The sequence below is a fragment of the Hylaeus volcanicus genome, chromosome 8, assembly GCF_026283585.1.
Source record: "Hylaeus volcanicus isolate JK05 chromosome 8, UHH_iyHylVolc1.0_haploid, whole genome shotgun sequence".
NCBI lineage: Eukaryota > Metazoa > Arthropoda > Insecta > Hymenoptera > Colletidae > Hylaeus > Hylaeus volcanicus.
In genome coordinates this window covers 16,892,675-16,905,063 of record NC_071983.1, presented here as the reverse complement: position 1 = coordinate 16,905,063, position 12,389 = coordinate 16,892,675, and the positions used below count along the sequence as shown (strand labels likewise).

At 37.7% G+C, this 12,389-nt stretch overlaps 3 protein-coding genes across 4 annotated transcripts in view; 2 read left to right on the top strand and 1 right to left on the bottom strand.

Moving 5' to 3' along the window:
* LOC128881652 (14 kDa phosphohistidine phosphatase-like) overlaps nt 1-12,389 on the top strand; it is a 124,883-nt gene that overhangs the window by 35,520 nt on the left and 76,974 nt on the right. The gene's annotated exons all lie outside the window — the stretch shown is intronic.
* LOC128881641 (ribonuclease 3) lies at nt 296-5,202 on the top strand. The gene is made up of 11 exons (XM_054132907.1): nt 296-463; nt 607-1,514; nt 1,579-1,822; nt 1,896-2,084; nt 2,160-2,517; nt 2,593-3,010; nt 3,079-4,030; nt 4,157-4,366; nt 4,427-4,749; nt 4,823-4,968; nt 5,036-5,202. The coding sequence occupies exons 2-11, from the start codon at nt 610-612 to the stop codon at nt 5,200-5,202; spliced, it is 3,912 nt and encodes a 1,303-aa protein (XP_053988882.1). The 5' UTR covers nt 296-463; nt 607-609.
* LOC128881647 (pseudouridylate synthase TRUB2, mitochondrial) lies at nt 5,204-6,866 on the bottom strand. Of its 2 annotated transcripts, XM_054132922.1 has the most exons (5): nt 6,709-6,866; nt 6,383-6,560; nt 5,901-6,309; nt 5,684-5,820; nt 5,204-5,607 (listed from the first exon to the last, which is right to left on the bottom strand). In XM_054132922.1, exons 2-5 carry the CDS (start codon nt 6,528-6,530, stop codon nt 5,309-5,311), a joined length of 993 nt encoding a protein of 330 aa, XP_053988897.1. In that variant the 5' UTR covers nt 6,531-6,560; nt 6,709-6,866; the 3' UTR covers nt 5,204-5,308. The 2 variants fall into 2 exon arrangements, with proteins under 2 accessions (XP_053988897.1, XP_053988896.1); XM_054132921.1 differs by lacking the exon at nt 6,709-6,866 and having other exon boundaries at nt 6,383-6,702.

The following is a 12,389-nucleotide window of genomic DNA, read 5'->3' as shown; positions in this document are numbered from 1 at the left end:
ATCTTAGTATTATAAAGTCTTACACCTTTTACGAATGCAGTATCATCGAAAAGTATAAACTTTAATTAGTATTACAGTATCATTAAATATTATCTGCATACGTTATTGAAATAATAGAAATAACCCTTATGTTAATTGTTACATTGAAAACATTCTTCATACATATAAATTATGATCGTTTGTGATTATTCGAATATTTCTAAGTATAATTTGAATTGAGTTATCAATAAAACCAGAAGCTGGCGCTATGGTGCTTTAAAGGTTATTTCACTTATCATCAGCAGATGTCGTTGGATATCGTATTCTGTCTGATTCTGTCGTATTTTTCCAACAATGTATAGTATTTTGATAGAACTAGAATTTTTGTTCTAAATGAATATTAAAAGAGAATGGTAGAAATTCATTCAATTTTACAATTAAATCTAGCATCAAAATTCTATTACGTTTCAGAAGATTGAAAATTGTAAGAATACGTATAGATTAATTTATACAAAACTTCATAAGCATCATGCATTTTACTTCGTATTCATTGTAGTAAATAATAGGAAGAAGTTTATTCTTTTTTTTATTTAACGTAATATATATTTCAAGTGAAATATTTTGTAGGAAATGGCAAACCCTCCAAATGCTGACCAATCCTATTTTTGGGGTTCAGGTGTTTCTCAACCACAAAACATGGGATATTATTCTGTACCACCTCCAAGTTTTCCACCTCCAAATTTTAGACAGCCACCACCGTCTTACAATATACCAGTTTCTACTTTGTCTGAAAACAAAGTTACCAATTTTGGTCCATCGTATCATTCTGTGACACCTTGCTATCAAAGCGAAGTTCCAAATTCTTATCCTGATGCTTCTTATGAAAATCAAACAGAGACACAGTGCAATAATCCAAATTTTGGACTTTCTGGTTATTCTCAACCTGTAACTGGAAATTTTAATTCAAATTGGGATGACAAAAGTACGTATCAAAATAATACCAGTACAGAATGGAATTCTAATAGTTATTCAACCAGTTGGAATAAATATCAAAACACTAGAAGTTCTTGGTATGGATCAAATAAAATACGAGAAGATGACAGAAAATCTACTTGTGATAAATATAGTGAATCCTCAAACATTAGAAGACCTGAATGGAAATTCAGAGACAAAGAATCTTCCACTAGTCGTACAGTTAATAGAAAACGTTCTAGAACTCCTGATTGTAGATCTAGATCTAGTAGATCCCCCCATAGATCTCGTTACGATTTTCCAAAGGACAGATCTTCTAAATATCACAGAAACAGTCCAAGTTCTAGAGAACATTCGCATAATGAAGAAATTGTTGATAGAAGATCATCTTACAGAAGAAATAATTCATATCTGCCGCGTTCTCAAAGATCATATATAAGTCACAGAAGCAGGAAAAGGTCAAGGTCTCAAGAATCTTACTCATCTAGAACTAGTAGCCTAAGTAATAGTTCCTCCAGTAAAAGGGACCCAACTGAAAGAGAATTACTTCTAGAAAAATACAGGTAATATGTTTCTTCCAAATTAAATATACAAATGTAACTTATTTCATTTTCTAACTCTTTTCAGGCAGGATTACTGTGAGACTAGCAAAGATATGGAAAGAAAAATGGATGAATTATCTGCTATGGGTCCCGAAGGCATTATGGAAAATGCAAGGAAAGTCTGGACACGTACTGCCCCAGCAGATTTATATTATAACAGAGATGATAATAATCCAAAAGTAATGCGTGGCACACCTAAATTGCAAGAATTATGTGAATTATTTAAAAAACTATTAATTGATAGAGCTGCAGCTGCACGAGCGTTGCAGGTACATTTATTTTATGCAATATAGTCAGGAATTTTTGTAGATATGAAAATATGTTTCATTTCTTATTATGTAGCCTCCTTATGAACCACCTCCAAGGAAAACTAGAGCTCGTCTGTGTAGACACAAGTCGGAAGTTTGTAGCAGCTCTTCTGATAGTGATAGCTCCGTGGATGAGGATGATAGAACAATGGAAGAGTTAATGGCAAAGAAACAACATCCACAAAGATTACATCCTGAAATGTGGTTTAATGATCCTGGAGAAGCGAGTATTTTTTAAATGTTTCAGATAGCTTATATCGAATCATAAGTAATACTATTTAAATTATGGGTATTGTAGATGAACGATGGACCATTATGTAGATGTAGCGCGAAATCAAGACGATCTGGAATTAGACATGGAATTTATGCTGGAGAAGGTGCAATAAACAAGTGCAACTTGACTTCGAATAATGCTGATAAATTATATCATTATCGAATTACGATTAGTCCACCAACAAATTTTCTTACTAAAACGCCAACAATTATCAAGCACGACGAACACGAATTTATATTTGAAGGGTTTTCTATGCTCTCTCATTTTCCTCTTGTAAAACTGCCGACTTGTAAAGTGATAAGATTTAATATAGAGTATACGATTCTGTATATAGACGAAAAATTACCGGAAAATTTTACCATTCAGGAATTGGATTTTTTTCGTAAGTTGTGTTTTGATACATTTCATAGATTATTTTTGATGTTTTATATTTATTATGAATTACTTTCCTTTTCAGAAACGTATTTATTTAAGGAAATATTGGAACTTGTAGATTTTGATCTACAAGCAGCGCAAGATAAATCCGGTTGTGGACAATTTCATTTTATGCCAAGATTCGTACGTGATTTAGCTGACAATGGACAAGAAATTTTATCCATGAATGAGGTTTTAAATTATTTAATAAAAAGTAGTAAATTATTAATAGATCCAGATGATCTACCTAGGTTAGTGGAAATGCCACAATATAAGTGGCAAAATTTTGCCGATGAAGTAAAGGGTATGATTGTTACATATCCTGGGAAAAAGCCGTGTAGCGTTCGTGTTGATCAATTAGATAGAAGTCAAACCGATCAATCGTCTTCTACTATTGCACACCCCGAGATTGTTCATTTTGGGATTAGACCGCCGCAGCTTAGTTATGCAGGAAACGCAGAGTAAATATCTACTTCTTTCTAATTGACTTAATGTCAAATAATACCTACATTTTTATTGTTTGTTTCAGTTATCAAAAAGCGTGGAGGGATTATGTAAAATTTCGTCATTTATTGGCCAATATGCCAAAACCATCTTTTGAAGATAAAAGGAAACTAGAAGCGAAAGAAAATAAGCTACAGGAATTAAGAACTCAAAGTAAAATGAAACGTGATGTCACCGTAGATGTTAGTTCTGAAGGATTTTACCGAACTGGAATAATGTGCGATATAGTACAACATGCCATGTTAATTCCTGTACTTGTTTGTCATCTTAGATTTCATAAATCCTTGGACAATTTAGAACGTACATTAGGTTACGAATTTAAGAATAGGTATCTCCTTCAACTGGCGTTGACGCACCCCAGTTACCGTGAAAACTTTGGTACAAATCCAGATCATGCGCGAAATTCTTTAACTAATTGTGGAATAAGACAACCCGAGTATGGTGACCGACGAATTCATTACATGAATACACGCAAACGTGGTATCAATACATTGATTAATATAATGTCAAGATTTGGCGCGGGAACGGAAACTGAATCTTCGATAGCGCACAACGAAAGGCTGGAATTCCTGGGAGACGCAGTGGTCGAGTTCCTAACATCGATTCATCTGTTTCACATGTTTCCTGATTTGGAAGAAGGTGGATTGGCTACTTACAGAGCAGCGATTGTTCAAAATCAACATCTTGCTGTATTAGCAAAGAAATTGAATTTAGAAGAATACATGCTGTATGCGCATGGTAGTGATCTTTGTCACGATTTAGAATTGAGACACGCAATGGCGAATTGTTTTGAAGCACTAATGGGTTCCTTGTTTCTGGATGGAGGTATCGAAGTTGCTGACAGAGTATTTGGAGAAACACTTTTTAAAGATGAAGAAAATCTTTCGAAAGTTTGGGTAAATTATCCTAAACATCCTTTACAAGAGCAAGAACCAACGGGTGATAGGCAATGGATACCAAGCTTTGAACTCTTGCAAGTAGGTTTACATATATGATAAGTACTCAGATATAATGAATAGTATTGTTCGAACTAAATCACTTCTTCATTACTCTGGGGCTGTTCTTCAAAAATCTAATATTAATACTTTCTTTTTGTCGCACAGAAATTAACGAAGTTTGAAGAATCCATTGGTATAGAATTCACTCATATTCGTCTTTTAGCAAGAGCATTTACTGATCGGAGCATAGGATTTACGAATTTAACGTTAGGTTCTAACCAACGACTAGAATTTTTAGGAGACACTGTTTTACAACTCATAGTTTCCGAATATTTATACAAATATTTCCCAGAACATCATGAAGGGCATTTATCTGTAAGTACTATTGTAATAATTTTTTTTTATGGGTGATAAACAATTTCTTATATTTTACAGCTTTTACGAAGTTCTCTTGTAAATAATAAAACTCAAGCTGTCGTGTGCGATGATTTAGGAATGACTCAGTATGCGCTTTACGGTAATCCGAAGGCTGAACTGAAAACAAAGGATAGAGCAGATTTGTTGGAAGCATTTTTAGGATCTCTTTATGTCGATAAGGGTTTGGAGTATTGTCATGTCTTCTGTGACGTATGTTTCTTTCCGCGTTTACAAGATTTTATTATGAATCAAGATTGGAATGATCCAAAAAGCAAATTACAACAATGTTGTTTGACATTAAGAACAATGGATGGTGGAGAGCCTGATATTCCTGTGTATAAGTAAGTTGTGAAAAAGATGAACGAATTGAAATCTGCTGTCGTATAGTAAATGTGGACTCACATTTTCTTTTAGGGTAATCGAGTGTAAAGGACCGACAAATACAAGAGTGTACACTGTTGCTGTATATTTTCAAGGGAAACGATTGGCAAAAGCTTCTGGTCATAGTATTCAAGAGGCAGAGATGAATTCGGCCAAAGAAGCATTAGAAAAATCTCAAGGTATGAATTATATCATTTGAACTGAAATACAAAAATGCAATTGATATTTTATTAATTTATATTATAGATTTATTTCCGCAATTGGATCATCAAAAACGTGTAATAGCAAAAAGCATGAAAATGCAACAATGGCCAAACAAACATAAGACAAGGGGAAGATCTATGAAGCCCACAGATAGACACGATGATACAGATTGCAGTCAACGTTCGAAAAGAAGTCGTAGTGAAGCATAGATAATGATAAAAATGTATCTATTACAATTAAAATTTGTAATAAAATTTAAACAAATATGTAATGTAATTGGTACAATGTAATAGTAGATATATACAATAAATATAATTATGTCGTTGATTCTCCTTCAATAAGTACTTTTGGACTATCAGTACTACCATCCACTAATGTAGGACTATCTTGATTGATCAGATGTGGATTCTCATTAATAATCTTACGACACATTTGTATATTATTCAAAATATTTGATAAAGTCCAGTGTTTTTTTAATAATGCAGACTCTACGGTAAATAATCCTTCCCGACCGCAGTATATTTGAGTGCAAGTAGCAGTACTATGAAGTTGCAATCCCACTTCATGAATTATGGTTTTTAGGTACATATCGTACTCATTGATACAAACAATTTCTGTAAATCCATAAAAAAAAGTTGTAAGGTTGAAATTTCTACTAATTACAGTTTTCATTTAACAGAGTGCATTTACCTAGTGTAAATTCGGGAGGTGAAAAGTCTATGCATTTGATTGTATATACCATTGGAATATTAGAATCAGCTGGTCTTAGTAGACCTTGCACTGCTAAATCATATGCAGCTTGACTTTGTATATCAACTCCACACAACCTGTTAACATACAAAAATTTATGTGTCATGTAATATGATTACACTGATTCAGCTCATATACGTAATAATTTCTAACATACTCAAACATTTTTCTTTGGTGAGATGATTGCATCGAACTGCATATATTGTCAATGTGACCTCGTTTTACATGTGCATACGTAGATTTTTCTATTATTTTTCCAGTATGAAAATAGTTATTTGTTGCTTGGCCTAATAATCCCTTTACTTTATAACATCTCGTCATATTGGCATTTCGTAGTTTTTTTATCAGCTTATTACCAGCATTGATACCACAGACTACAAGACCACTAAGGTCTGTAGAAGACAAAACTGTAGATCCTAATTTAAAGTCATTCATTTGATAACGAGGTCCTACTACTAATATATTATCTGCATAACTATCACGAACGATAACATTCATATCTGTATTAGTAGCACCTTCAATTGATACATATTTAGTTGGTGGTCGTACATTCATATTGTTAAGATCTAAAACGAATAAATCATGTATTAAAATCCTATTGATCTAATGTTTAGTGTTAAATATGGATCATTTTATAACCTCTACATAAATTGGAGATCACTGTTCCTTTCATTCGTCCAAAGACCACAGACGGGCTTTTATAAAGGAGAAATATACCGTCTAATGCTTTATATAAAAGTCTTGCATCATTTGAATATGTTTGCACCGTGTTTTTTATGAAACTCATTATGAAATTCGCTCTTATTACTTAACCTCACTGGAATAAAATCGTGAAATATACTTCGAATATGGCCATAATAGTCTTACAAATACACAATGCAATAATTGAATTTCATTCAATCTTAATATTCACTGACAAAACCTAAAAATATTATTGCACATTACTGTAATGAGTAATTCCATACCATTCTATAATAAACACACGTGAAATAAGCTGAAATAAGCACGATGTCCGAGCGGCAAGCGCGGACCAGCGCAAACGCATCAAGGCGCATCAGACTAGTCAGAATGAATCTTGAATACGCATACTTCTTTAGTTGATAAGCCTTCTCCCGCCAACTAAAAATGATAATGATAATGATATTGAGAAACGATCGCGAGGTGCATTAGCAACATTGATTTGTAAAATATAAAATGGAAAAACTCACGAGAGCAGCCACACGGGGCGCTTTTTATTATTCGCAACTCTAAATAAAATTACGTGCACCTGTGTTAATTAACGCGCGATCCTAACTTAAGTAACCGAAGTGCAGCAATTCTGAGCTGCGGGAAATTACAGTTGGGCAGCTGCTTGGTGATTCTGAAATTGGTGTATCAATGTCAAATTTTGGGCACTTTATGTGACGAAATACTAATTCAAAACACGAGAATTTACTTTCAATCGGTCGCGATCAATATTCATTATACGCAACACTAATGGCACTCGCGGTTGGTAGTTAAACGCAATACTACCCTGAAAGAAAGGGCGAACAATTTTAATCAAAAGCTAAATTGACTTTAAACATTACTTATTACTTAAGAAAACGCGAAAAATACTAATCAAATCAACTATCCTGAAAACGACCGCGATTCATATTTTCATATCGCAACACTAATGCGAAACGTGAGTTGCCCAATCGACACTGAATGATGGGTTACCACGTTGGGGTAAAAACGTTTTTTTTTTTGTTTACAATACCTTGGTGGAGGGGAAAATCTTCGAAAAGATACCCCCCAGATGTTGCTGGGGGTTAGTGTTAGATTTTTACTGACTAAAAACCCCTCCACCACAGTCCCCCGGGGCGGAATGTAACCGACGGTATTACATCGCCCCTGGGGGGTCGCCAACCGCCGACCGCACGCCCTCGTGGCCTTGCGGCCTATCTCCCATGTTGGGCCTCTCCTAACGCCAGGGAGGCCTCTCCTCCTGGCCACCGCACCAGTCCCCCCGCCAGCAAAAGGGACAGTAGATCCTGTCCAAGGCTGGCGGGGGAGACCAGCAATGAGCTGTACATGACCCATCTAAATAAAGTACAACTATTACAACTTGTGACGGGACAGAACTTTTCTACCCGTCACGAAGGCACCCTGACCCCGGAGGGTCCTCGCTCCCTCCTCGACCAAACACGCCGCAGAAGTGGTCGCGTGAATGGAGGAATGTGTGGCCTGCGCCTCAGTAGGGACCCCCCCGTTTTTTGTGGTCCCCTCGCACTCGCGATCCGTGCCGCGTCCTCGCGAGAGCGCGGCAAGTCGCCGGTCGCGGTGTCCTCCACCCAAGAGGACTTGCCACCCTCTGGAGATGGTCAGCCCTGCCATCGGCCCGGAGCTGCAACGGGAGGAGAAATCGACGTTGGAGATCCATGGTGGTGCCACACCGTAAAGAGCCCCTTAAAGCTCCTGGGTGGGGAGAGCTACAAGCCGGCGACGAGAAGAGCGTGATTACGAGTTGTTTCGAGTGTCGCGAGTGTGTTGGGTGAGCCTCCACTCCGTACCCTGTTGAGGACGTCTCCTCCGCCGAGGACCTTTGGAGGAATATTGGGACTTCGAGGTCGACGAGCCAGGTAGGGCCTATGTGTTGGGGTTTCCTTTGTGGCGTGGGTGTGTGTGAGAGCGCGGATCGAGCGTGTGTGTCCGTGAGCGTGCTCCGGCGCACTTTTCGGAGGCGAGAACCCTTGGAGTTCCCTCCGTTCGTTTCGCGTATCTCCCGCGTGGCCTTGCGCGGTTTGAGATCCCACGCGTTTCGAAGGAAAGGGCCCCTTCGAAACGCGCAGCCGTTAATTCCCGGCGTAATACTTTTGAGTTGTATTTTCTTTCCAGGGCGGATTCTCTGTTTGCAAGGCCCCCGTAGATTTAAGTTGCGCCGGTTCTAGAATTGTATTGGGAATTCCGTGTCGCGTTTCCTCTTCGGCGCGCAGTCGCCAAACCTTTCTTCCTTTGCGGTGTGTGTGTACCGCGGAATCCCCCCCTTTTGGTTTTCGGCGAAATAAAGCCCAATTTCACTTTCGTGGATCAGAGTTTCCCTTATTTCTCTTTGTCTTTCCCGACCTCCTCTGAGCCCGCTCTCCGCTTGAGCAGCCGGAAGGGCGAAGATAACGGACGCATGTTTTTGCACTGGCGTCCAGATTCCCTTAGAAATAAATAAATTTCGTCTGTGGGAATTGTGCCCCCGAGCGTGTCGAATAGCGACTTTCCCGACCGCCCACGCCTGGTTCCGTCACAAACTACAGTCGAGTACGGTGACAAAGTAGTAACAAGAGTGATTCGAATCCGAAGATGGAGAACCATTTGTTGCAGCCCTTTCATATGACAATTTGTCAGAGCTTCTTCTTTCTTTGGACTTTAATTTTTATCGACTTATTATTTATATAAATAGTGTAAACTATTTGCATAATAACTTTCTCATTATGTCTTATTATATATGTTACGAGCCGAGGGCTGTGAGGCTTGTTTCGGCCGCGTTGCCGAGGATAGTTGTCGTTTGGACAATTTTGTTAATAGGGATGTGCTTTCGTGGACGCACCTACGTATGGCTAACGTAGGGTTGCCACTAGGAGGTTGGAAAGTTGGGGCCACGAAATTCTGTTGTACTGACTTTTACCATTCCTCTTCTAGATGAACATCGTAGAGGAATATTGGGAAACTTTTTATTTACTCTGTAACATAAACTTGTTCACTGGATTAACAGCTGAAAAGAACATATTTTAGTACAAACATACATAAATTAATCATTATCAATATATGCCAATGGCAAGAGAAAATCTTACAAGATTAAAAGAACTATTTTATAATAATTTAAGCAAAACAAATGACTTTATTTAATGAAAGTATGTTAATGTAATTTGAATTTATTCTTAGTTTAAAGAAGCATATTTTGTAATCAAATACAAGTTATTTTGATACAAGAAAAACTAACGAAAACCATCGACTCTACTCAAAGATTTGCTATCAATACGAACATCATCGAATTGCATTTGCGTACTATTTTAGTTCAAGCTTTTTACTCATTACGAAATGGAATAACGACCGCGAGCAAATTTTGCTTACGCAACAAATTTTCAATATTTCCGAAAATATTCTCTACATTGTTATTTCAAATTTCTTGGAAGTAAACGGTAATTAAAAAATAGAATATTTAGCGTGACAACTCTAATAATGAATATTCACTAATAATATCAAACATCAAATAGTTAATTGACGCGAAAGATACTAATCAAAAGCTAAATTGGCTCTAAATACTACTTCCAAACGGACGTGGTACTCATTATACGTAACTCTAACAGCACTCGCGGTTGATCTGTTTTACGCAACACTGCCCTGAAATAAAACGCGAAAGACTCTAATATCAAAAGCAAAATTGACTCTAAATACTACTTCCATTCGAACGCGAGCAATGTTCATTTATACGCAACACTAACAGCAAAATCGCGGCTGGTTCTCGTTGGCAACACTACTCTGAAAGAAAACGCGAAAAATTCAAAAGCAAGAATCCTATAAATCGAACGCGATATTTCCATTACGCAAAACTACTGCAAAACGCGATTTGCCCAAGTGACACTGAATTCCCTCGTTGGAGTACAAGACTCGGATAAACTAACTACGACTACAGGCGAGCAAAGTGACAACATAGTAATGACTTCCCATGTTCGAATCCGAAGATGGGAAGCCACTCGTTGCAGCCCTTTCTTGCGACAACTTGTCAGGGCCTCTCTTCTTTCTTCGGACGCATTATCCCATCTGACACTTATAGCTAGGTTCAGTGCAATTCGTGGACGTTCAACCCGATGAACCACACGTCTAGAACCTCGAGGGAACGAGGGTTTCGAACAACCCTACTGATCACGACCGCGACCGCGAAGCAACGACTCAAAGAGTCGAGACCTGAAGAATCGAGAGCAGATTCCGAAACAAACGGACAGAAACTCCGTTTGCATCGTGATCGCAACGATTCCTAGAATCCACCTACTGGCGCAGACTCATCACGTACGCGCGCGACCTACCCAAACTAAAGTGACGAGATCTGCCCTGGACCCTACCTATTGGGATTTAACATACACACTACAAGTTAGGTTACCTACCTACCTACCTAACGCTATATTTAAAAATGGCGAAACAATCACACCAACACACACGCTCAACGGTCCTCATTCAAGGTCCTCGGGCGCAACCTAAACTAGAGAGGTGTCCCAGGACACCTCCGACACCCGAGGATACCATACGCAACATTCACACTCTAAAGGTACCAGTTCCTGAAATCGACTGACAAAGGCTAGCGACCATTGCGTATATGTAATATACAATATAGAAATATTTATTTGTAATGCTTTAGTATACAGGTTCATCTCAGTGTATTATTTTCTTTGTATTCTACAAGATTGGCAAGCTACTTGTTAAATATATACATATTTAATGAAATACGTATTACGATCATTGAATATGCAAAAGAATATTTTTAATGAAACAATCATGAGTTAAGTCATGATAAATAAGAATTTGATATTATCATTATAAAAGTCTGGTATTAATACCACTTTGTTTATGGGTTGGAATAAATTTTTAACCGACCCACTTCCCCATCCTAACCACAGACACACACACACGCGCGCGCGCGCGCGGAAAGCTCGTCGGTGCACGATTCGCTAGCCAGAGTTAGTCGCCATACATATTATTATTATAAATTTTATAAACTAAGTCATCGTGCCCATTGTCTTCGCTCATCCAAGTAGCACCTGGGCACGTAAATGAGTTCAGACAACGAACACGGAAGGATTAAACCTGAAAATCCTGAGCTTGAAAGAGTAATTAGTAGAATATAAGCGGGCTAACATCTCTTCGTTAAATATCATTTTATTTTCAATAAAGATGACTCGACTTTTACTATGTAAACATTCAAAATTGAAAACTAAGCATGCATCAAGTTCGAAAAATTTAATTATGAAAAAGAATGAATTTAATCGAAATTAAGTTATTTCTTAAAATATATTATTAATAAGACTATAATAATATAAATTATTTTGAAATTTTAAGATGCGTATTTATCTCCTACTATGTGATTCCTTTGTAAAAGTATATTTTTTAATTAGGAAAGAGGACAAATCAATTTACTTTGACGCAGGAATCGACCTATCGCGAAGAGTCCTTCTTGTATGTATTGGAAAAGTTTAAACGGAATTAATGTATACTTATTACTGTACACAGTCAAATTCTATGTGCTACACGTTCTAAATTCTATTTGAACGTGTAGCCTGAACAATCTTGAAAGAATCAAATGTTTACTCCCGCTCCTGCTCTTACTGGTAGCTCTTCGGCTAGTAACGCCTGCGAGCAATCGGACCTATTTTTATAACGTGTTCTCCAAGCAAGTTACTCTCCGATTGGCTGAGAGTCGCATGGTGGGGGAGAACTTTGTTGAGAAACGTTTAACTGCTTGCACACGGTGTTGTCGGTTAGGTCGGTTAGGGGATATAAGGTCTAGCTGCGCAACCTACATTGGACAGGAGAGTTCTCCCCCACCATGCGACTCTCAGCCAATCGGAGAGTAACTTGCTTGGAGAACACGTTATAAATATAGGTCCGATTGCTCGCAGGCGTGCTCGAGCGGGAGCAGAAA

Bases quoted from the DNA above. Each gene is read 5' to 3' on its own strand.
- LOC128881641 (XM_054132907.1), top strand. From the start codon at position 610: ATGGCAAACCCTCCAAATGCTGACCAATCCTATTTTTGGGGTTCAGGT. The intron at 1,515-1,578 runs GTAATATGTTTC...AACTCTTTTCAG, and splicing joins TTACTTCTAGAAAAATACAG to GCAGGATTACTGTGAGACTA. The intron at 2,085-2,159 runs GCGAGTATTTTT...TGGGTATTGTAG, and splicing joins GGTTTAATGATCCTGGAGAA to ATGAACGATGGACCATTATG.
- LOC128881647 (XM_054132922.1), bottom strand. From the start codon at position 6,530: ATGAGTTTCATAAAAAACACGGTGCAAACATATTCAAATGATGCAAGA. The intron at 6,310-6,382 runs GTTATAAAATGA...TATTCGTTTTAG, and splicing joins GATCTCCAATTTATGTAGAG to ATCTTAACAATATGAATGTA. The intron at 5,821-5,900 runs GTATGTTAGAAA...GTATGTTAACAG, and splicing joins CACCAAAGAAAAATGTTTGA to GTTGTGTGGAGTTGATATAC.